At 40.5% G+C, this 25,561-nt stretch overlaps 1 protein-coding gene across 2 annotated transcripts in view; it reads right to left on the bottom strand.

The window, feature by feature from the left end:
* Positions 1-1,795: 1,795 nt before the first annotated feature.
* ACYP2 (acylphosphatase 2) overlaps positions 1,796-25,561 on the bottom strand; it is a 46,629-nt gene continuing 22,863 nt past the window's right edge. Inside the window, exons 4-6 of one of the 2 annotated variants that reach the window (XR_008205976.1) lie at positions 12,102-12,248; positions 11,686-11,902; positions 2,586-2,708 (exon numbers count right to left, since the gene is read on the bottom strand). Coding sequence is in view for 1 of the 2 variants with exons in the window: in XM_052680084.1 (XP_052536044.1) it covers positions 2,594-2,708 (115 nt within the window). In the remaining variant the exon portion in view is untranslated. Of the gene's footprint in view, positions 2,709-11,685; positions 11,903-12,101; positions 12,249-25,561 lie in introns of both variants that reach the window. The other variant, XM_052680084.1, reaches the window with a different exon arrangement.

Here is a 25,561-nt window from a genome sequence, read left to right as displayed (position 1 = left end):
TGCTTCAGAAGTACAACTGCTTGTACAATTGGAGGCAAGGCATTTGTTCACTATTCCCTTTTCCTTTCTCCTGAAAAGCCTGCCCAGGCCTTATGGGAGGCACTGACACACCTGGACTGCTTACTTGCTCAGTAAAATCTTCACTTTTCCAAGAACAAAAAGCACAATGTGCAATGTATTTGGCACCATTAGAAAACTCCAATATATTATCATGCAATACATGGAATACATAGGAATCTTAGTTTTGAATAATGTCAAAAAACACTCAGGGCTAAGCTGACTAAATAATTTCTATGTGTTTTCTGCCTCTTGTCATATCATAAAGAATAGAGTGAATGTGGAAAATATCAAACGTCAGTACTGACAACTCAAACAGAAAAAGGTTATAGACGTATTTCAGAATCAATCTTCTTTTCATCTGATAGACTCAAAAACAGCCTGTAAGCAGAGCTGATAAGAGCTGATATCTCACAGATGCAGAAAAACCTGCTGTTGCACAGTCACCAGAAGATCTGGTCTGCGGTACATAGGCCACAGATCATAAGAACATTATTTATAAGATTATAAATAACTCCTCACATCTCTTGGTTGGAAAAGACACCAAAAATCTTGTGTAGTGCAGGCATCACTTTAAGTATTATTTTCTGGTTTTCTACGTGACAAATAGTTACATACAGACTTCTTCATCTTTCATTTTTCTGAAGGTTTATACTTACACATTTTCTCCCCAGTCTTTTTTCAGTGGCACAATTCCCATTCCCAAGCTTCACATTTCTAGTGGATTCAGGGTGAAGTTATCAAGCCCCTGTAATCGCCCAGCTCCACCCATGAGAACACAACAAAACAACTTCATCTTTGGCTCTTCTTCCTGCCTATCAAGTATCCCATTAATTTTTGGCCTTCCTCTGTCATTGTTTCTCACAACATGAGCAAAGCTACTTGGCAGGAAGTGCCTTTGAGGGGGTATTTTATGCCAGGTAGCTTCAAGGAAAACGTAAACTACTTATGTTTGACAGGATATGGTTTTCAGAGAGGATGTAACTGCTACTGAGCTACTGCTACTCTTGAACTCTGCCATTTACCATCTGAGTTGAACAAGGGTTATTGACAATGACTTCAACAAAGGATGCTTGTGTATAATCACAGAAGTCAAGCGCAGTTTGAGCTGTAACAACTTATAAATAACTCCTGCAAATTCTAGGAAGGAATTTTTACTGCTTTATACACAAAGGCCCAGTGAAAATAAATCCTGTAGTCAGTACAAACACGCTTTTCTAAGCACACCTTACTCTGCACATACAAACATCAATATTTAAATTATGAAATGGCCTTTTCTGAAATAAAAAATGAACTGAGTATTTGAGTGCTTCCTAAATTGAGGCAATTTACCCTTAGAAGAGGTACCAAGTAAGTCAGCATAAATATCTCTTGTATGCACCCTCACAAAGGGCACTTTAGAGGATACAGCCCCAGCACACTGCAGAAGGGTTCAGCCCACGCTCAGATCCATGGGACCACGTAGCTACAAGTGTTACCAAGGTGCCATACAATGCTCAGAGGGACTTACAGCTCGAGACTCCACCACAGCACGTTTGCACCAATGGTGGTTAACAGCGTACTGCCAGAACACACAGGTGCCTGCCTGGATGTATCAGGGATTGTAACAAAACCTTCCTCTGTGGACCAATACTGACACAGAAGCACTTTAAAATTGAAGATATAAGTCAGTTCCAGCCCTGATAGACTCCTCGGTGCCTGTGAAAAGGAATTACTATACGTGAGTGAGATCCCACAATTGCAAAGATCCAATGTTTATTGCATACACACGACTCAAGTTTCTCAAGACCATGTAAGGATTTGATGTGATGAATGTGGGAGCATCCTGTTGAACCCGATTCATATAACTGGATGAGCAAACACTTGTGCAATAAAGACAATAATTGAAACTATCAGTTAATCTCAGAAAAATCATAAAGGAAAGACTGAAATATCCTTTACAGTTGGCATGGATTTAAACCATAAGCAGCCAAGGAAAAAACAGTTGAGATAATGCATTTCATCATCTTGTTCCAAGAAGTATCTGCATCACCATCATTTCAAACCAGAGGTAACTGAACCACGTTAGTTTGAAGCAATGTACATTTATTTTTAATTACTGTTCTATCACAGGTAACATGATCTATAATACAGAGGTATTAGAATAGATCTAAGAATTCCAGTTCTGTAAGCTATGCTTTTTTGGTGAGATTACAAATAGTAGAGCATGAGTTGATGGCTTATGAATCATTTACAGTGTAAAGATTAGATTTCATGTGATTGTATGTAACAAATCTCCATGTACACAAATAATCACTGATACATTTAACCATTAATCTGACTTACAGTTTGTAATAAATTAGATATTGGCATTTCAGATATTAAGTACTGACAATCATACCTAATGCAGCAACTAAGAGTTCTTACTTCATGTGAACAGGAACAATTTATCTCAAGTATAGAAAGCATCCGAGTGCTCTGGTGAATTTTTAAGGAGGCACAGAAAATATCATGCAGTAGAAACATCAATGTTTTGCGCTCAGTGATGTTTTGTCTACTAGTATCTAGTACTAAATCCTGAGAAATCAAGCTTGGGAATCTCCTTTTCATTAGAAAAGTTTGTTCTGTCTATGCGAGAACTCGGGCTTCCAACTTTACTCAGCCAGGATTTCCTGCAAGAAAAATAAAAGGATTAGCATGCAATGAACTGTATATATGTGGTGCTCTTACTCTTTATGCTCTTACTCTGCTTTCTCTTTTTAAAAGCCATAAGGAATAGTCTATTAACGAGGAAACTACCCCAGATATGCTTAATTTTCTCCTTTAAAAGAACAAACTATTTAAAAGAATAACTATCAACATTTCAAAACGTGCTATGGAACATTACATAAAAATACACCTGGCAGAAAAGGCAAAAGCATAATCATTTTAATAACCTCATTTAAGCATATATAATAGCTTTAAAGTAGGCATACTAGTTTTGCAAATTAATACTACACTTTTAGCAAGGAAACAAAAGTCATTCATCATTGATTAAAAATTAAGAAAAAAATCTAGCAACTAAAAGAACTAAAAGAAACAAACTGAAATCAAAATGAGACGTTCAAAGCCAGCAAAAAAATAAAGCAAACAAAATTCCAGTACATAAAGCGATATTAAATTATTACATCTAACACTGAAAAATCAAAAAATGTGAGAGAAAAGAATGCTTGTGTTAAATTCAGTGACTTTTGCATGCATCTCCATTACAATTCAATCTAATTCAGCAAGTGCCTGCTTTTTTCTTCCAGAGCATACCAGAAAATTTGTATTGAATACAAATTATAATGAGGCAATTGAGTGTGAAAGCAGACGGTGTGACGGCTGCTCCTCCCTGCACACCATCTTCCTATCCTGCAGCAACTGGGACTGAGGTATAGGAGTGATAAGCTCCTGGGGACAGAAGCAGGTGCACAGACATTTGAAGTGCAACAGACAACACCTGCCTTTTTATAAGTGCCTTCATGAAAACACACTCTCTTCTGTTGTATTGATACCTGAGAGACACGTAAGTATTCTGCTGTACAAACTGCATGTATTCCCATACAAGTGATACTTTTTATGATGATAAATTGCTATAGGCACATACTTGCAATTAGTTTTAAATTACAAACATACATTTAAATTCTCACTTAAGAGCATAAAAACTGTTTTACATTTAATTCACCCCTGGCAAAATCACGCTGAAGATCATAAAATGCAGCCTTCTTGCAACAAGACATGACAACTGTGTATTCCAGTTACTTCTCTTAAGTCAAAAAATGCAAATATCCAGTATCAAAATGTATCTGGTTAGAGACCCTATACATGATAAGAATGATTTCATACTTTTTCTGACATACAATGTTACACCACTAAAAAAGACCAGAAACTATAAGAACTGAATCATTTTCCCCAAACTGTGCTATTGCTGTGTAAGATTAGCTTTATCACTAGCAAGGATCAGTCCAAAGTTTGCTTTCAGAACCTATACAACTAACCTCGTTCTTGAAACTGTACACAGGGTCTGGAATATGAAGATGTATGCACCCTTATGTATCCAAGAGGTAAGAAAGCAGGCATACTGAGCACTCACATACTTTGAAATACAATCGTAGGAGTAAGTTTCATGGATTACAGACTTGCAGAGAAAAGGACACTGTGAGCCCTCCCCCCTGTGATTGCTAAAAAGGAGGCTCCATATGTAAACTCTCTCTAAAAACCACGAATTGCAGATGGATATCTCATGTTCAAGATGAATTACCTGTGATAAGCTTTGGTCTACAATTGGTACCAGCAATTCAAATCGGTAAATACATCAGATGTTTACACATCTTCACATCTCTCCTTTCCTTCCTCTTGTAAACAACATGCCTGCTTGTCCCTTCAGATCTGACATGCCCAACACATAGATTGCAGGCCACATATGGCCCAGCCCAGCTCGTCCTGCAGCCACCCTCTGTCCTGTGCCATCATGGTGGTGGTTCTCACTGAGCAGCTCATCCAACAGCCACACAAGGTTGATGGGCACTGCACAGGTTGAAACCAGGGCACAGGGAGGGTGCAGTGCTGTACTGATGCCAGCGTTGGCAAATCATGCTATGCATTCTGATGCACTGGCTAAATACAGGAGAGAAAAATATACAGTTGTGCTTTCTGTGTTGATACAGGAAATGACATCATTTGCCTGGATTTGAGCAAAGCACTGGACACTGCCTTGCATGACATCCTGGTTGCCAAATCAGAGAAAAATGGATTCGATGGATGGACCACTCACTGTATAAGGAATGATTGGATGGTTGCACAGCTGTAGTCAATGGTTCAATGCCCATGTGGAGATGGGTGATGAGTGCTGCTCCTCAGGGATCAGTGCTGGGACCGGTGTTACTTAACATCTTTAGTATCTCATGCAACACGGACAGTGAAATCGAGTGCATCCTCTGCAAGTTTGCAGGTGACACCAAGCTGTGTGGTGCAGTCAACAAATGAGAGGGAAGGAATGCCATCCTGAGGGATCTGGCCCATGATAAAGTTCAACAAGGCCAAGTGCAAGGTCTTGCATCCAGATCAGGGCAAACCCAGGCATAGATACAGGCTGGGCGAGGAATGGCTTGAGAGCAGTCTGAGGAGAAGGATTTGGGAGTGTTGATAGATAGATAAATAGACTCAGCATGAGGCAGCAATGTGCACTTTCTGCCCAGGCAGCCAACCATATCCTGGGTTGCATCAAGAGAAGTGTGACCAACAGGGCAAGGGAGGTGATTCTGAGCCTGCTCTCCTGAGACCCCACCTGGAGTACTGTGTCCAGTTCTGGTGCCCCCAAAATACAAGGATGTTAGAGCAGATCCAGAAGAGGGCCACAGAGATGATCAGAGGGCTGGAGCACCTCTCCTACAAGGACAGGCTGAGAGGGCTGGGACTCTTCAGCCTCAAGAAGGCTTCAAGATCTAAAAGCGACATGCCAATACCTGAAGGGGCCTACAGGAAAGCAGGGGAGGACTTTTTATACGTGCATGTAGTGACAGGACAAGAGGAAATGGTTTTAAACTGTCAGAGAGTAAATTTAGACTAGATATTAAGAAGACATTCTTTACTGTAAGGGTGGTGAGACATTGAACAGGCTGCCCAGCAAGGTTGCAAATGTCCCCTCCCTGGAAGCATTCAAAGCCAGGCTGGATGGGGCCGTGAGCAACCTGGTCTAGAGGAAGGTGTCCCTGCCTATAGCAGGGGGTTGGAACTAGATGACCTAGAAGATTCCTTCCAACCCAATCCATTCTATGATTCTAGGAATTTGAGAGAATGTTTCAAGATTGCAAAAACAAAAAAATCAACAAAAATCAATTTTTTATATATCTGTGACTCCATTGTCAGCCAACATAAATACATTACCTGTGAATTTTCAAATGGAATATAGAGAGTTGCAATCAGAAATTCAATGCAAAAATCCGATCATGTCTCTCTACTTATAAGAGTCCTCTTACCAGAGAAAAAAATTCTTCACAATCTGCCTCATTCATGTCACTGCTTTCCAGCAGAAGGTACATTTGTAAACAACTGTTTTCAAGGATGAAGTACAGGAAGAGTGCAATGTCATCAAAAACCTCTGACAAACACATGAGAGCTTGCAGAGAATTGCAACCACAGCCACTGAACCAGCCTGATGATTATCACAAAAGCAGTGTCAACTATCCCAATGGTTTTAAGGATTTGTTGCTCTTTTTTTTTTAATGTTTGTTCAGAATCAAAATAAATTTGGTTACTTACACGCAATAACTGTATATTTTGTAAGGGCTGTTCTGAAAGTAGTCCCTCCTATTTCATGATGTTGCTATACAACATCAGAGACCAGATGTCAGCGCTACAGCAGTAGATGTTGCACCTTCCCTCTAATATTCTGTTCCATGTCGTTACTGTATAGCAGATGGCAACAGAGGGGCAGTCTGACATGTGGTGTCTGACACGGAAGTATGGATGAAATAAAGATGTGCGAGTGAATTCCTCCACGTGGCAAAAAGGTCACCAGTGGCATTTGCTGACACTTGCTAAACATTGACAGAAACCAAATGATGGACATGAGCACTCACAGTAGTGTGGTTCAGCAGTGGTGAAAGCAGAGTGAAAGATTATCCATGTTCTGCAGAGCCATGCATAGCTGTTACATCAGGAAATGAACAGGGCTTCAATCAGACCAAGGGGAATTTGTATTCTCTATCGCTGTACTTCTCTATCAGTGACTTTCTCTGTGGTCATTAAGGATATTGCCCAAAACATTTTAAAAACACAATCTGCACACAAGGAAGATTATTTTTAAATTCAACTGTATCACGGCTTAGAAGACTTTTAAAACCCATTCTGATAAATAAATAAATATTGATAGAGAAACAAAGAAGGTTGCACGTGGCTTGCAGAGGACAGTGCACGAACATTTTCTCATCCAGGAGTGTGATTTTTACATGAACTATGACTGAAGGATTTTGGAGCCACACGAGATACAGATGCACCCAGAAGAGTCTTTGGAGGTACCACAGCTCACATGACCCACCTGCTTCAACACTTTATCTCAGGTAGCAGAACAAGCTGGCTGTGATCTCTCAGGGATCTGATTTCTACCAAGGATCAAGGATCCCCGTCTCTTCACTCACGGCATCTGCAGAGCTGCCTGGCAAACGCACCCAGCCCAACTGGTTGATTGCTGCTCAGCCCCTCACACTGCTGTGCAAACTGCTTCTGCCCCAGTGACAGCAGCAGCTCCACGTCCAGGTGGAGCCTTCTTCCTTCCTCCTCCTTCAACACCAGGCTAACTTTCAGGCAATAGGCACCAACTCCCAACATCTCCATGTTTTGGTCACCACAGGACACTGTTAGAATGGCACCACCTAATGAAGTCAGCCTTTGGTTCCGAGCCCTACACAAACTTTTCTATGAGCAACGGCTCCCATCCAAAGAACCAAAGGGCCATCCTCTGAAGATGTGGTCTGGTCACTGTCCTTCCCAAAAACAGCAGGAGCCAAAGGGAGAAAAGATGCTCTGAAGCAGCTGAAAGCAGGGCTGCCCCTTTCCTCTTCACTTGATGGTAGGTGCTGAACACTCTCAGGGAGCTTGCTCTGTCAAACAGTGTTAGTGTGCTCTTTGCACAAGTAGTTGTTTCAATGGAAATAAATTGCAGGCATTACTTTCAGAGTTACCTACATATATGCAGCCCAAGACAATTCTTCTTCCCTCAGTGCAACCCAGGCAGGCAAAAAAGCTGGACACCCCAGTTTTAGATGAAACATTTTCTAGTGAAAAGCGTAACAAGGGAAGAAGCAAAAACATGAGTGAAACAGGAGACTACAACTTTGAGTTTGAGTCCTAAGAGAGCCAGATGTCTCAACATACAGAAAAGAACCTAGTAACACACTAGCTAAAACATTATATCAGGAAAAACTTGAAAAGGCCCCTACACAGCAGAAAAATCCCTAAGATAGCTGGATATCCTTCATCCGAAAAAAAAAATATATATATATATATATCTGAAATAGGGAATCACTTAAAACTGAAGCTTCTCTGAGCTACCTTCAGATTAATCTGGTACCCACCAGAAAACAGACTTTTCCTCCCTCTCATCACTTAAAGATGAGCCTGTCTTGGACAAAATCAGAAGTACTACCTCCTTTGCCTAGCCTTCATAACTGTATGTAACTGAGAGCATGGCTGCTCCCAGTTCCCGTGTTCCACTGCATGAAGAAAATAACCTTCCAGCCTGCATACAGCAGTCAGCTCCATCATCTCACGTCGAGAAGGATCAAGTGAGAATGATGAAAGCTCAGTTAGAACAATCTAGCTCCACTGATACATTACAGGATGCACGTATTGCGTTCCCTACCTTATGCAGAAAATAGGAAAGAAAGAGCTACAGAACTGCTCTCTAGTGGAATCCACATGGCTGTATGGGCTCAGTTGTTTGCTGAGATGCTGATATTTTGCACTTACTTCACCGATCTTTCCTCATGTCTGCATGAGACAGACCATTCACTGAACACCAGGAAGCAATTATTTTTTAACCAGGAAAGAAAGCAGGAAACCAGTATTCGCTACAAGTAGCATGCAGTTATTGTAATTGTTTCTTCATTTATCTGCAGAAGAGAAAATTTCCAGTATTTTTAATGTTTTTAAGCTGTTTTAGTTTTCATTACCATGCAGATCACTAGACCTGAATTGAGATAAGGCTCCACATCCTTCTATTGCTTCACTCAGCCTTCATTTCCTTTCACACACACTGTGAATTTCAGACCACCCAGCATGTAGAAAAGATGAGCTACAATCACTAGCACTAGGAATGTCAGCTCACCATTTATAGCATTCACTTGGAAACCAACTGCTGCTACCCACTTCTGTTCAGGAGTGAGAAAAACACAAACCACCTCACTTGCCACGTGGGATCAGCCTGAATTGAATGAGGACATTCCTTTAAACTTCTCTGTAAGAGCATGGTATACAGCTTACTTTCCAATAAATATTCCAATGGACATATTTCTGAAGTAATGCTGTTTCAGGTTAGAAGAAGAGCTAATCTCCAAATAACTGTTTCCTATTGTACTACTTCTTGGTTATTACATGTCAGCACAACTTCTCTGGGTCACACTCTGTTCTCAATTCAAAGCCATGTCGGTTGTACAGGATGAACAGATGCCTTTAATCAGTTTTACAAACCTTACAACTTCCCTGTCCCAAGGAGAAGACCAGCACCAGCTCAGCAGACCCAGGCTGCCGGCAGGCCCTGGGCTCTCCCCACTGCAGCTGCTGCTCATCTTCACATTCATGGTGGTTTATTCCTAGGAGTTGAAGGAACAGTAGGATCTGCCCCTTTTATCCTCTTATTAACAAAAATGAACCTGGCACAGCAACTTGTTACCCAGGCAACCAAGATCTTTCCTTTCCACATGCTTGGAAAACAACATCTGAAGGGCTGGTTCTGCATCACCCTCGCCTTGCTCTCTGCAGACACCGCTGGCTGTATGTGCTTCTGTAACCTAAGGCACACCTGCAGACCTGGGATCTTGGTACTGGGGCTCCACTCGCTCACACACTCAATCAGACATCCTGTCAAGCACCACTCTCTGGAAATATTATTTACTGAGCTTTCTTCCCTCTGCCATATAATATAATAGCAGCACAGCCATAAAAACCACTGGGCTTTGAATATCACAGCCAGCAGATCAACTGATTTCCCTGAATGAGATTTTTTTAAATCCAAATGCTATAAAACAGATTTCTTCAAGTAAATGCTTTCTAACGCAACTTTCTCTAAGCAAATTTCTTTTCTACTTTAATACAGAAGAATAAACCCTGCTGCAGGAAGGAAGAGGCCTCCTGTGATTTCAGCAGTACAGGTGTGAGAGCAGTGGGAGGAACGACACCTACTGCACATCACTTTGATGAGATGGGGCACGGTGCTAGAAAGAACCTGCCATCCTCTGTGTGAGTGTGACTAGGAAGGAAAAAGAGAATCTGATGGAAGGGATGGGTGCCCTCAATGGCGCCTTACGAAGCCTCACACTTGAATTCTGAACTTGCATTCTGACTCAAAAGGAAACAGTATAAGAGCTTAGAAATAGGATATGTGGCTTTTTTCCTCCTGTCTTCTACTTAAAGTCCATATTTGATCATTCAGGGAGTCACAGCTGCTTACAATTGACAGAAAACAACAGTATTACACAAGTTCCTAGTCCCCACACCTGAAAAGACCACTACAGCTGGTATTAACAACACTGCTGTGAGCCAGCTCAGAGGTTAAGGGGAGAAGCTTTTGCCAAAATGAGTTTGGGGGAAGATTATTTTTTTTTTTTAAACGACAGTCATTATTCAAGAAAAACAAACAAACAAAAATAAAATCAATGACTTCTCCAGAGCTAATATCATAGCACCTTCCATTAGCACCATGTCATTCATGAGGAAAAAGAATGTACTGAAGGTTGGTGCATGCCAGCCGAGTACCTAAATGAACAATGCATTTTCCCTTTGCCTGACTCTGTATGGAATCAGGATGCTCCCATGGGAACTCATTTTTAGTACAGACGAGTTTAACTTTTTGAATACAATGGAGATTGCAGCATTTTACAGTGCTTGAAGCACTAGAAATGGACCCAGAGAGTGACCCACGGACACAATTTAGATATATGTTTGTTTCTCTTCATCTTAACCACAGCATTACTTAGAGTGGAACAAGAGAATGCAGGCTTTAATTAGAGAGAGAATAAAGGCATTAAAGTGTTTACGCTTTATTTCCCTTTGTTTAGGATAAAACATCTGAGAGAATGTTGCTTTTTGAAGACAGTATTTACATCTGCGACAGTATATAAACTAGGGCTGCAAATATTTATGAAATACCTCCAAAATGTTGTTGTATCCTATAACAGTACTGTCAAGTTTTCATAAGCCCTGACATTTAAAAGTTTGCAGAAGAGAAATGCAGATTTCTTTCTCATTGCTGCCTGCCTTTGGCCTTTTGGAAGAAACTCAGAAGTGGAAATCACAGCTTTCTCTGCAATCTGAAGGGCTAGGGACATTAAGTATAAAGGCTTTTTGTTTATTAAGAGTGAAACTGACATACAGGTAAGGTTTCTTGAAGCTGGTATAGTAGAGGGGTCTTGCAGCTCATAGATCAGTGCAGAGCCATTCTATTTCCCCCACACCTCTATCCCTGCTTCTGGAGCCTAACAGTACAAGAGCAATCTAGAAAGAAAATTTATGGGGTTTGATGTTCACATGGTAAAAAATAGTAGGAAGGTAATAAAAACATCAAGTGTTTGAAAAATATTGTTCTGTTTGACATGATGTGAATCCTTACACGGCCTAAAAAAAGTCCCACAAAAACAAAGCAAAATAAACAAAGTACACTTAGCATTTTAAGTCTAGCAAAACCAGTCAAGGCAGAGAAAACAATCTGAAACAAGAAAATAGAAAGATTCTGGGAAGACTTGCAAACATTTTGGTGCAGGAGAGAGTCAAAAGGATTCAATCAGAGCAGTCAGATTTCTCCCATTGACCTGCATACACTGCTCCTTGTAATTTTTATATTTATTTTTACTTGTTTTTTCCAACTCTCAAAAATAGGCTCTAGCTTGGGGTAAAACGTGAAAGCTGCCTGACCTGAAATGGAGCTGCCACTGGAGCTCTGCTACAGGGTGCCTCTGCTGCCATGGAAACTGCTGCACTCCCCCCTGGGAAATTGCATCAGGAGATTTTTAAACTCTTGTGCTTCCTGCTCGATGAAACACCAAAAATAATGCTGGCAGCAGCCCATACACTGGGTCAGGATTGAAGGGCCGCAATTAATTGTACGTCCACACCTTTTGCATATGCATACCTGCAAGAGGAAGGAGGAAATGGAGAACAAGCAGAGGGGACTTTCAACAAGCGTACCTCGATGACCCCACCACAGTCCACCAGCAAACCAAAGAGACAGGCTGCTTCAGAGCACTGAAGCCCAAAAAAAAGGAAGGAAAAAACCCACCCGTAGTCTAAGGATATGGGCCAAGAAGTGGGTGGGCTAGAAATGAAGGAACCTGCTGAGGCGTAGGTGTGGTGCTCCAGAATAGAACGGAAGCCTGTGGGCACGAGGAAGGCTGCGCTGCTGCTCCTGCTTACTAGCTGCTCTGCACATCACAGCAGCCATTTCTTGTCCCTTTGGATATTTAGCAGAAGTTCTCCAACTGTTTTAGAAAGGGGAGAAAAAGATACTTCATCAAGTGTTTGACTTCATATTTATAAACACAGCTGACAGATGAAAGTTATGAATGTGTTGATATTCCTTCCTTTCTGTCCAACCCTGCTGCACACAAGGCCAGCATTTTTTCTAGAGAACACACGGTCAGAGTTTCTTCGAGGTACTCCTTGAAAGTCAAGTTGGCAGCAAGGACAAATTGTCACAATCTGGCAGGTTAATGATGTGAGCTGGGTGTGACGATGTCAAAAAAGCTTCAAAAACATATTTGGTGTCACATTTTTATTTATAAACCTGAGAAAAGTGACTTGAATGCTAATGTTCATCACATACTGTGGGCTATCAGGAAATGTTTGCTTTTCATGTCACTACTAGCTTTGCACTTTCAACCCTTTGCATCTCAAATGTGGACTTGAAGATCCTTTCCACTCTAAGTAAGTCTGTGAAATTTGTTATCCTGCTTTGTTATCTGATCTATGTAAGGTGTCTTCATCTCTGAAAGGGGAGGAAAGATCCCCAAATGAATGAAACAGAGCCTGAAGATAATTTTTTTGTAATGTGCAGTGAAAACAGAACCTTCCCATCCATTATTTCAATTAACTTGAAATAGAAAATAAAGATTTACTTACAGACATGCAGTAAGTCCATTTTTATAAAAATCAGGAGAATCTCTTCATTCAAAACAAGTTGGTAAGTTATATTTGGTTACTTTTCAAAAAAAAATCTCAGAAAGCTACTCAGCAATGTAGAAATTTCAACAACAAGGAAGAAGTAGATGACAAAACAAACCAAATTAGCCATTCCAGTAATTCAAAATTGCTTTTATGTCCTACTGTGCTACAGAAAGTGCAAGACAAAAGCTAGCTTCCTGTTAGGCTCATGTCCTATCTTCCCAAAGCAATTAAAAGAAGCAGAGATGAAGAAGCCAAAAGGCCTATTATTTTTCCCTTGTAATATGCCTGCCTCCTACAGGGTAAGATTTCGCTCACAAGACAGACTGAGTAAAAATTTTGGCTAATCCTCCTCTATTGCACAGAATGCAATCAAAAATGACTTCTAATAAACAAGCTACTAAATCAAAGACAAGGACTTTAAATGAGGAACTGTTGCTGTTACCACACCAGTTCATGGCTCTTTAGATAAGCTAGTTCTGTAAAGCTTGGCAACTGGTTAGTAGCCATAACCCACATAAGCTGTACTTCAAGCAGATGGCTGTACTGGAGTTGGGCAAAGAGTAAAGTACCACTGACTCAGAGCATTAAATTTATATCTTCAATTTATCAACCCTAACCTTAGGCATTTCAAGGAGCTACTGGAGGACCACAGAGTCATCATACAGCCCAACTCAACAGTTTCATTGACCTGGTAAATAAAGTACAACAGTCACTACAGTAAAGAGCTCAGTTACAGACACGTAGTCAGAATTCACACCAAACCAAGATGCACTCAGAATCCAGAACCTTGACTCCATGTTCTACCACGTTCTTTACTCCACAAGAACAACTTGTGGCTTCCAGGACCCCAGAAATGCCCTTGAGGTGAACTCAGCACGGTATGTTTACAAGGAAGGTAATTATTAGTACATTCCAAGTATAACACACAGAAACAACAGCCCCTGTAAAGAAAGTCCCCTTTGTAATTAGTAACATTTGTTACCATAAATTAGGATTTGTTGATGTATAATTTTTCGTTTCTACAAAGAAGAGAAATAGAAGATGCACTTAAAACCAGCCATATACTTCCTGCAGGCCAGCCTGCCTCCCCTTTGTGCCTTGAGGTAAGTGTGCTGAAGTAGCAAACTGCCTTAGACAGCAAAGAAGGGCTGAACCTCTAGCAGGCATGTCAACCTCACCAAAGGGAGAAACCCTTTCACCTTCAAGCATACCTCTTTATGGCCATTTTCTTATGACTTCAAACACATTAAAAACATGGTTCCCAAAAGACCTAATATTTTGTTTTTCTCTACGGGCTTCACAAGTTCCATAAGTTCACCATTTCACTTAAGGACACTTTGGTTTTAAGATGACAAAGGCTGTCCTCACAGGTAAGAGCAAAACGCACTGACTAAAGAAGCCTTTCAAGTCACCCTCCCAAACAACCCTAGCAGAAGATATGTATCAGCTGAGCACTTCAATGTAAGACAAAGTATAGCCCTCAACTGCACTTTGTATCCTACAGATGTACATGATGCAAAACTGATCTGTAACATCAGTTGTTCGGTTTCTACTCTTCATTAATATCATCAGAACATCCATAGGAAATAAAGGCCTATTCATGTGAGATGCGGCAGTGCTGCAGGCACTCCTACAGCAAAAGTCCATTCCTGTGGTCTATAAACTGTCATCATGAATATACTCACTTAGTAGAAATAAACACACATTTAACATCAAAGCTCCAAGCTGTTTGAGAAGGCTATCGGAGCATGAATACATTTTTGGTTCAGTGTTTCTTTAACAAAATTAAACAAGGCTTTTAATATTATTGAAATATAATCTGATTCACATTCTTCGCTATTCAACATTTCCTGTGCTGCAGGACTTGGTATTTTTATTAAATCTGGTTCTTGAACTATTGCTTTAAAAATGTCTTCCTGTTTATTGGCAACAGGGTTGAAATAAATCAAGCAGCACATTTCTTTTTTCAGAAAAGTTCCTGACAAAAAAACCAGGTAACTTAGAACTTTCTATCAGCTCCTGGAAGCACCGACGGCACTCAATGTTGCCATTTATAAAAAGCAAACCAGCAGATTTACCAATTTTTCATTCCTTTTTAATCTTGCCACTAGTTTTAGACATCTTTGGGGAATGGAACTAGATGATCTTCAAGGTCCTTTCCAACCCAAGCCATTCTATGAACTTTTTCCTGTTGTCTCATTAGAGTCTGTTACTCCTTGGAATTACAACTACCTTTTTTTTTTTTAAAGTATTGAAACCTTCAGCTTTCCAGAACTACAAGAGCAGATTTCTACTTCAGACAGTGTCTCATTTCTATCAAAGGCAATGGGAAGACTTTTAGTGAAGGCAGCGAAAAAGACTTGACTAATTTCCAGAACTATGACTACAAGAAATAACTGTTAATATAAAAAGGCCTAAATCAAGGTTTTTAAAAATGGATGGGCACATAGTTTGGAGTATTCCCTCTAAACAGGTATTGTTAATTACTAAGGAGCACCTTGTCCTGTGTCAAGTTTTATTCTTCCAGCTGCTTCATGCAATGTAGGCTGACAAAAGAAAGAAGCATTGGGCCAATTGTGAAGGAAAAGGTGTTTTGGATCACCAGGTTAACAGGCCCAGAAAACAGTGTGACATTTACATCAGCAGTAAAAGCTAGGGAAAGTCAGCCTTTTATTTTATATGCGTATATACATATATATATATAACATAAAGTTTATCAGTTCTTGGATTTTCTTCAAGAGCACAGTGCAGGCAATGCTACCTTGCTGCTGTGCTGCAAATGAGGACTGTAACAGCAGGGTAAGAGTAACACAACATTTTATTAATATACAGTGTTCTACTTTGAAATACCTGGTAAGAACAGAACTGCTAGCAAAGGATATCCTCCAAAACTCACGTCTTCCCAGTTTTTCATCTTTCTCTCAAGCTTCAGGGGCTGTTAAAAAGTATCAAGCATCTGATTTGCCTTCTGTAATTTCTGCTGTTTCTTTCCCATTTCCCCTCTTGATTTTATTTTGCCTGATAGTTAAAGCAGGCGAATCTGTTTCTGATCACTTTCAGACCGTAGCCTGCTGCAATGACTATAAAGGTCTTGTAATCTGATTTAAGAACTTAAACCTAGAAAAACAGTGATTTCTTTAAGAGACAATTTTATCAACATTCAAGTACATGTCTCATTAACATGCTTGACAAAACTTATGTTTTGGAACTAACTCTCGGTGCTTCATTACTGCAGGACAGGGTGAGTACTGAAATCTACCAGCCTACTCATGATTTACCACCCTGGAACAAGTTGTTCTCCTTTGCAGAGCTTGTGTGCACTCTACAGGGCTTCCTAATGAAATTAACGGACCTGGGATATGTTGCTGCTATAATGAGGGATGCTATGATGCATTCTGTGTCCTTGTTGGCTTCAAGCATTTTCTGTAGTGGTCACAAAATGACAGTGATGTGCAGGTTTCAACTCTTTCCTTGTATTGTGAACAATGCCTGACATTCAACTGTGACAACACACACATTAGAAATGCATTCAAGACTGGAGTTACTAGGTCCTCATATCAGAGAAATAAATTATACATAGAACAGCTAACTTCAAGGACTCATTTCCAAACAATCTTGGAATTATTTGGTGCTTCCAGTGACAAGGATTTTCAAAGGCTCAGAGTTGAAAAGCTGACATTCAAGACTCTCATAACACTCTCAAGCACTTGGAATTAAAAAATGTGATCACCCATGTCTGTTTGGCCATTTATAAATGCAGAGAATAAACGTTTCTCCTGTTTTACAACACTAAGACCTTGTAACCAAAATAGCAAAATCAACAGTTTAGGGTGAAGCATTACAAAAGCTCACAAACATCACCATTGTAAGACTGGGGGGGAAAGTCCTCTAAAATAACCATGTCAGAGCAGCTCAGGTCATCATGTACTTCATGAAATCCAGGGTATATTCCAGCTTACTTACTGCACAGATGAACAGACCGAACACTCTGTAAAAGTTTATCAGTTAAATATGAACTTCAAGTTACAGCAGCTGCAGCAAAACCTGGGATATAATTTACAGCAAATAAAAACAGTGACCAAACCAGATATGATTCCAGATGGACACTATAAGCCTTCAGCAGTTTGAACACCCCTCTTGAGGAACTGGAGCATCCACTGTGAGACAAGATGACTGATTTAAGAATAATGATGATAGTATGTCAAATTCCACTGTAGGTAAAAGATCATGAAGCAGCTCTGTGCACATCACTACTGCAAGTCCCATTCCAAGGTCTCAAACTGGGCATCAGGTAAAAAAAATGATGACTGAAAAGCCTGGTCTAAATGACTTCACAGCTGGCAAGTTCTAGCAGTGGCAGAAAAAGCCACATTTCAAGGCAGTGCTCAAAGGGTTTTAGTTGGTCACCCATCTTTGCTTCCCACCTTATTCACTGATAAGACTGGTGAAAACAAAAGGCATGAACAGAAAATACAAACCCCATTACCACACAGAGCCTGCTTTCTCCAAACCAGCTGGCCCCAGACAAGGCTGTCGCCTCAAGCATAAAAAAGTAGTTTGTGATACTGAGGCTAAAATTGCTTACAAACAACAAGTTACAATTTAATAAGCAAGTTCCAGACAAACACTCAACTGCACAGCTTGCTTCTGACCCTACAAGCTGTATCGGTGGTAGCATGCATCTCATTTAGGAGTAACTGCATCTCTGCTAAGAGTCCTTTCCTACCACATTTATAATGGATGCTGCACTTTCTACTTGCAAGTCCTCTTGGGAGTAATGCAGTCTGCCATGCCAAAGCACTCTCTATAGAAGGGCAGCCCAACTGTGCAACTCTTACCTTGCAAAAATCAGTATAATTTTTTCCCATGGCAGAAATAGAATTTCACCCTTTATAATCCCAACAAGTAGGTTGGATCACTATTTTTCACAGAGTCATAGAATGGTTGGAGTTGAAAAGGAACTGAAGGATCATTTTAGTTCCAACTCCCTGCCAGATGAAGCACTAGACCAGGCTGCCCAGGGCCCCATCCAACCCAGCCCTCAACACCCCCAGGGATGGGGCATCCACAGCATCTCTGAGCAGCCTGTGCCACCACTTCAACACTCTCTCAGTAAAAAGCTTCCCCCTGACATCACGCCTAGATCTCCCTTCCTTTAGTTTAAAACCATCCCCTCTTGTCCTATCACTATCAAAAATATTTGTGGATTTCCAATTCAAAAGACCTGCATTTTTTGAGGATCAGCATCAGATAAAATATACACTGAATTGTTGAATATCAGTGCTATCTGAAGCACCAGATCACACTTCCTCTTGGACACACACACCAAACCACGTGCTGAATTATGCAGGATCACCAAACAGACCCAGCAGACTGGAAATCCTGGTACTCAGAAGTAAAGATGTGAAAGTCAAGTCAGCAAGGACTTTTGCTAACAAGTTCATTAGACACTGAATACACGTAACGCTGATCCTGATTTTAATTGCACAAAGCATAAGAAACAATAACAACAATAAATAAACCCATACACACAAAAAAACCCGTGGCCTCAGTTTTCATTGCAATGCATGGAATTTTGCCACAGAGCTTTCATTAAAGTAAAACACATGTGTAGGCCTCCTGCACTTCTGTAAAACTCTCAGTGTATATATACAGTATAGCAATAATAAAACCACTGAATTGAGACTTAAAAGCTCTCACATGGAACTTGGCTGGCTTGCTCCTTTGTTACAAGACAAATATGCCATCTCAAGTGGAAGAACTACAAGAATTATCGCCAACAACGTGCCTGCAAGTCAAAACTGCCCCCGCCTCACTATTAGGGAGCAACTTTTTCTCTATAATAGAAAAGCAGCAGAAAGGATTTGTATTTAATTAAAACAGTACATCCGTTTTGGCTTTAAGCTCAATACAGGATGTTACAGTCTCGCCTACATATTTTTTGGTTTACTTACAAACAAGACTTTACAATACAAGGACTGACAGACCCTTGCTACTACATCACAAATCATTCCATGCTTCCCTTTTCCTTGCTTTAATGATAGGAGAAACAACCCTTCATTCCTTTAAGTAATTATTCTTATTCATTCATAGATCCTGATACAGTAAACATAGAAATGCCACATTTTCTTTTTTCCCCCAAAACTAAATAAAAATCCAGCACTGCAGCTTTAAAACAATACATTTACCCATTTTTTGTTTCAGTTGTTGGACACTTTTCATCTTAGCTTTACAAAACTGGAATACAAAGACATCAAACTCACAAGTAATAATGAAGAGTCTATCTGCTATCCCACCTGCTAACAGTGCTTCACCTGCAAGGTGCCTTAGTGATCAGAGGTATGTGAAAGGTAACCACACAATTAAGCATTTTCCTATCAGGATCACATATCAAACTGATTAACCCAAGAGTTTGGTCATTTACAAATACACGAAAAGAACTGGTCAGCACATCTCAATATAGTTGAATCAAATATTAAGTGCATTACTTTATGAAAACTGGATTCAGCTTCCTAGGCAAAAATCCAGTATGAACTTGAAGAGGCAACAGCCTTTTTGAACCAGACAAAAAGCAACGTTAGCTGAGATTCAAAAAGGTCAGACTTAATTGTTTAATATCCATTACTTTGCAGTAAATGATAAAAGTTAAACACTGCCAACTAAACAAATCATACCTGACAATAGAGAATCCTTCAGACTCCTCTCCATACACTGAAACCTGAATGTGAAGAGTGCTGTACCTATCTATCACTCCTTCACTGTCCGGGCACAGAGGAAGATTCAAACTGCTGCAGCTGATCCTCTCCAAAGGCAAAAGTACTGATATCTGAAAGGCTGGGTGGCATCCACACACTGAAGAAAGGAATGAGTTTCCTATCTTTCATAAAATGCATAAGATTCTGATTTTATCAGAAAAAATGTGGCTCATTTTTCCCCAATATATATTTAAAACATCAGAGGTATGATATGCAAATACCAGCTAGGAATCAAACAAAGCGACAGAGCACTTTGCAAGACACAGTGAAGTTCTTTTATTTTCTTCTTTCTTTCTGTAAACATACAGAACCTTTACTTATAAGAAAAAATATGATGGGGAAAAAAAAAGCAATGGAGAGAACCTCCAAAGAGAACAGATTACCAGAAACTATGCATAAACAGTTCAGGCCTTGATCTCTGTGTATAGTTCTGATACAGTTGCATGAACTGCCAGCATGTGGGACTAAAATGGTTATGTGGCTGTAGCTTAACGTGAACCATAAGCAGTTTGAAGTTGCTTCATTTAAACAGAACAGCAACACACATGATAGAACCCTGGCTGGACACCAGATCCAAGATGTCTTCAGCAGCATTAAGCGTGGCAAAGACATGGCAAGAAACAAACGTGGACAGTAATCACGCACCTAAACATGCATAACCAGACAGGAGATCATTTTACCACAGCACTTTGCTTTCACATCTTCTGTTTTTCACCACTGTGCTCAAAATGACCACAACCAGCACCAATGGTAGCAGAAAGGTCTGCAGACAATGAGGAAGCTACATAACGTCTAGAACTGAGGATAGTTGCTTCAATCCTACCTACAGTTTTCCTATGGGAAAAGGATGTGAGCTGCCATTTCCCTAAGCCTGCAGGCAAACAGACAGAACAGACTGAGAAGTGAGAGAAACACAAAATCTACACTTGCAAATAAGAACATATTTGAACAGCCACTCACTTGCTTCACCTGTAGATCGTTCCAGAGTAATGTGCTGTTAAACTGAAGGATTCTCCTGCAAAATGTGATCAAGAACATCTACATCTCTGTTACTGGTTAAGATTCAAGTCACACTCTTTCCCAATGTATTTAAAGTAATTTCTGCTCTTAAGAAAATTCCAAATCCCAAGCAATTACCGATTATTTACTTTCTCAGGGCACCTCAGTGATTCCTGGCAGACAGTATATTTACTGAGGAATGCAAAACACTTCCCTTATGGCAAAATTCTTTCAGATAATGAAACTGTTGTATGAGATAGGCTGGCTAGAGGATACAAAACACTCCACTTGATAAAAGGAATTACATAAAAAAATTTCATTATTTTTTTCCACATACATTGGCCACTCACTGTGTGTTAATACATTAAGCACAGGTTGCTGTTTGTCTAAAATATCAATAGCACTCAGATAACAGGTTCAGGCAACTTCCCATTCAGCCCACAGGCTGGAAGGCAGAGCAACGTTTGGCACTAGTTTTTAACAGCAGAGATGTTTTTAACCAGTAGAAATGGCCCTCTTGGGTTCAGGGGTGGTGACTTGTCCAGTAAGCAAAGCTGAACCTCCAACTGACATAAAGCCTGTGGAACAACACAAAACTTCAACCATCCTACCAAACATCTTTCAGGAACCTCTAGACACAGAAATAAGATTTAAGTAAAGCACAGAAAAAAAAAAAATTCCAAGCCAAACAACTTTAAAAGTTTCAATTATTTTGAGCTTCCATAACAAATTTGGCATCAAAAACAACATTAAAAAAAACACAGAAATACTTCCTCTTCAAGAAAATACTTGTCCACAATGAAACCAACCACAGAGTTTCAGTAATAACAACAAATACCAGTTACTGCTAGAAATACCTCCTTCAGCTTAAAATTGTCAGGATAAAGCCCCCACCCAGCCTGTTTTCATATCTGCTTCCACTTAGATCCTGCTGACACTGGCTCAGGGCACCTCTAATGCCTCTAACCTGTAATGTGACTGGCTCCTCAGGGGTATTTTGTGCTTTATAATTTAGAATTAAATGGCCAAACTGTTAGAAATGTATCAGCTGGACAGGCATTATAGGCCCTTCAAATCTCACCAAAAAGAAGCCATGAAGGCATTCAGGGAAACAGGCAGATATGCATAAAATTGTTATGTGTCTCTGCCTTCCCTCCGTGCAGTTAAAAAACAAAAACAAAAACAGCACCGCTGCCATTCATTAACATTTGCTCAGCATCAGTGAGGACACAACAGAAGACATGAGAACAGTGAGACAGCGGGTCATCTTAGGGATATTGCCCAAAATTTCAGACCACCCGCAGGCTCACTCGGGACATTCATTTCCTGGGAATGCTTCTTTTGACAGCCAAGGACCCCATGAACCTGAGTGTTACCCACGGCTCCTGCTGTAGGTGTACATATATGCAGCCCAATACCATTCCTCTTCCACCAGGGCAGCCCAAATAAGCCAGAAGGTTGGACAGCCACATATTACAGTTCCTTCTTATGCGCCCCAGTGTTTCCATTTAGTGATCCACCCAGAGGAACTGGTTACCCTTTGTTGTACTGTACAATGACCAAAGCAGCTGTTGCTACTCGACTGCATCACACCTCATAATTAAAATGCACTGCATCTTCTTATCAGCGTGCATCCTCCCTAACCTTACAGCACCTCCACTGTGAACTAAAGGGATTTTTGTATAAGGACAGGAACAAGAAAACAACACTAATTAATAAGCTAAAACAAGTTGAGTTCTTTGAGAAATTCAGGTTCATGTCACTTTTCATCTGTAACTAAATTCATGAAGAAGCAGAAATTCATGTGCCTGCATACTCAAAATTCTTAACTAATTTGTGAATAAGCTACCTGAAGTTGCATTACAAACCACAACCAAGGTTTATCACACATGTAAGTATGGCAGTGGGCCACATCTTGCCCCGCACACACTTTTCCCAACACTGCCTCTAATGAGTTAACGACACAGAAAGGAGGACTGGAAGCTCCAGTGTGTCAGCACATGGTCACAGACAAAGAACCAGACAACATCTTCACTATGACAGCAGCAATCTGCTTTCCAGACCAAGAAGGTATAAGGCCGCTCTCTGCATCAATGCAAGAGCTGAAGGATGCTGTGATCACTTCAGACATTGGAACTAGTCACCATGTCCTAACCACTTTTCTTCTCCTCCAAACAACCCCATATAAATAAAACCTAGGATTGGGCAGAGCTGACAAAACGTTATTGGAGTCAGGATGATGCCTTGCTGCATTTCCAAGAATCCCCTGGCTCTACTTCGAGCATTAGAGCATGAAGCACTCTGCTTGGAGGTGATCTTGGCAAGGAGCAGAGATGTGGAACTAAGAGGAAGCCCCACATGTATTGCTCCATACGCTTGGGCAGCAGTGAGCACCCAGCCACAGCTCACTGCCGTGATGAAGACACTGCAAATCCAGATGGAGCTACACGTTCCTGTTACACCAGAGATGATGCAACATAAAGAAGAAGCCCATTTAAATGGTCATGATATTCTGCCTGTGTTGTTTTACTGTCACGTTGAATGCATTATTTAACTTTTCTGATGTCTAAACAATAATTCACCAGATACCTAAATCACCAGAGACTCTGATTATCTTTGATACTGTTTAGAATTCTTAATCTTCTACTGATTTAGTTTTACAAGTAAGGAAGATGTCAAAAAATTACAGTAAAAATAAGGTGCTGATAATTACAAAAAAGCAACAAGTGATTTTGTTTTGCCTCAGAGAAAGCACTGAAAACTTGAAGAATTAAGCAACTAATGTCGCTGCCTAACACAAAATCAGAGATAATATTAAACAAAGTACACAGGTAAAATCGCTTTCAATCAGGCGTGGAAATGTTAGCTCTGCTCTAAATAGGAAGGGACATGCAGAAAAGAATATCATGTTTCTTTAAGAAGAGCCTTACCTACATCAGAAAACCACTGCTAATGTGCCCGAACCCTAACGACACTCCTGCAGGAAGGACAGAATTACTGTCATTGGAATACTTCAGTCTGACAAAGCATAATGTGAGACATCTTCATGGTGGTAACAATCTGTTTGAATATTTCCTGCTAAGGCACAGTTCATCTGACTCAGATGCTGATGAAAATGTGTTTAAAACACTGCCAGAGTATAAAATATCTTTCAGGCACTGGGTTTAGGCTGGGACATGCCTCAGCCAGTTCAGCTGGAGAGCCACAGCACACAGTGCTTCAGTGATGCCAGCTAGTGCTCTAGGCCATGGAACAGGCCTTCTGTTCCTTCCTCCACAGCTATTTAGCAAAGAGGTGGATCTAGTTTTGTAAGCTAGCCAAGATTGAGGTGGCACAGATGACAAAGGATAGTAGCTTTATACTGAATCTTACTTATCTTTGTCCAGAAAAAGTTCTGCAAGATATTAGATTGATATTTTAGCAGTATCTAAAAATGTAACACTTATTTCCTTAGAGAAAAAAAGCAGAGATCTGCCACAAATCTGAAGATAACACAATGAAAGAGGCTAACAAAGCAAAGAAACAGAACTGTGACAACCACCATTACTTGCTCTATGCCCAGACCTCAGTGTAACTCCCTGAACTCTGCCAGTAGCATTCACAGCAATTACTACTTCTACTTATTTTCCACTGTTACACTTCAGACAGAAACTTCTGCATCTTGTTTTTCTTTCCTAGATATCCATGCTACTCCTACCAGCCTTAGAAGTTTTCCAATTCTCTTACTGTTTCTGCAAGGTCAAGAGGAAAAGTACTTTTTAGAAAAGTACTTAAGCAACAGATTAACTAGATCTGATATTGTTACATCTACATTAGCCAGGAGCACAGACCAGCAAGCGCAGGTTTATAGAGTATAATAGTGCTGAAGACCTGACTTCTGCATTACACATTTGAGACAATAAGCAGTAAGCTCTTCTTACTGTTATGTCTAGACACCACCATGTTCCTCCTCCTGATTTAAATGCTGCATTCCTGCAAGAAAAATTCTTCAGAACCTAAAAGCTCCAAACAAGCTTCCCACAACTTTGCAGTATCTGTCTATCCCGAATTCTGCAGGAGTTCATACTACATTCACCTAGGAAGAAATGCAAGTCTGCCCCCACTACAACAGTGTTCACAGCATCATGAATTCAGGCAGTATGCAGTAGATTCCACTACTTTAGATACACTGCCCACCACAACTCGTGTTTCCCTGCCTGAGTTCTGAGTTGGTCTTTTCTAACCATGCCTACAGAGTCCAAGCCTTTGGTAGCTCAGCTGATGCTCAGCAGCAGCAACATAAGATGGACAAGCAGCTCTTTACATTGCTTTCAACTACTGACTCAAAAATGCACTGAACTTCAAAAAAGGGTGCTGGAGCTCAGGATGCTGAATGCACATGTAGATTGTACACCTCAAAGGATTCCTTCAGCTTCAAGTAACTTTTTTGACAGGCTACAAATGCACACCCATATGAGAAATTCTGGAGTTCAACCCCACTTACATGAAACTAAGATTTCTGCATCCTTGGGAAACACCAGCTGTAACTCCTAATCTAGAAACTAAGAACAACTAAAGGTCAGGTGCACCTGTGAAAAGAAGCTAAGTACCTCCTTAGGCTGTAGACGAACAGAGAAGCTTAGGCAAAAATTCCCAAGTCCCGGTGACACAAGTCTAACATGAGGAGCCCAGCTCAGTTTGTCCCACTATACTCAGAGACCTGCTCAGTGTTTCTGTGCAAGGGACAGACCTTTCCTCCTTTCTGCTCTGAGTACGAAACAGGGTAACAGACTCATCCTGAGAGTCAGGAAACGGATACACTTTCACTCTAGGCATACAAAGCTGCAGACAGCTCAGCAGGACTCTGCCTACAGAGCTCAGGGAGGGCAATGGGC

This window comes from Tympanuchus pallidicinctus, unplaced genomic scaffold (assembly GCF_026119805.1).
Source record: "Tympanuchus pallidicinctus isolate F22 unplaced genomic scaffold, pur_lepc_1.0 scaffold1, whole genome shotgun sequence".
Classification (NCBI taxonomy): Eukaryota; Metazoa; Chordata; class Aves; order Galliformes; family Phasianidae; genus Tympanuchus; species Tympanuchus pallidicinctus.
Note: the sequence above shows the minus strand (reverse complement) of the source record. Positions and strands in the feature narration are given on the sequence as shown.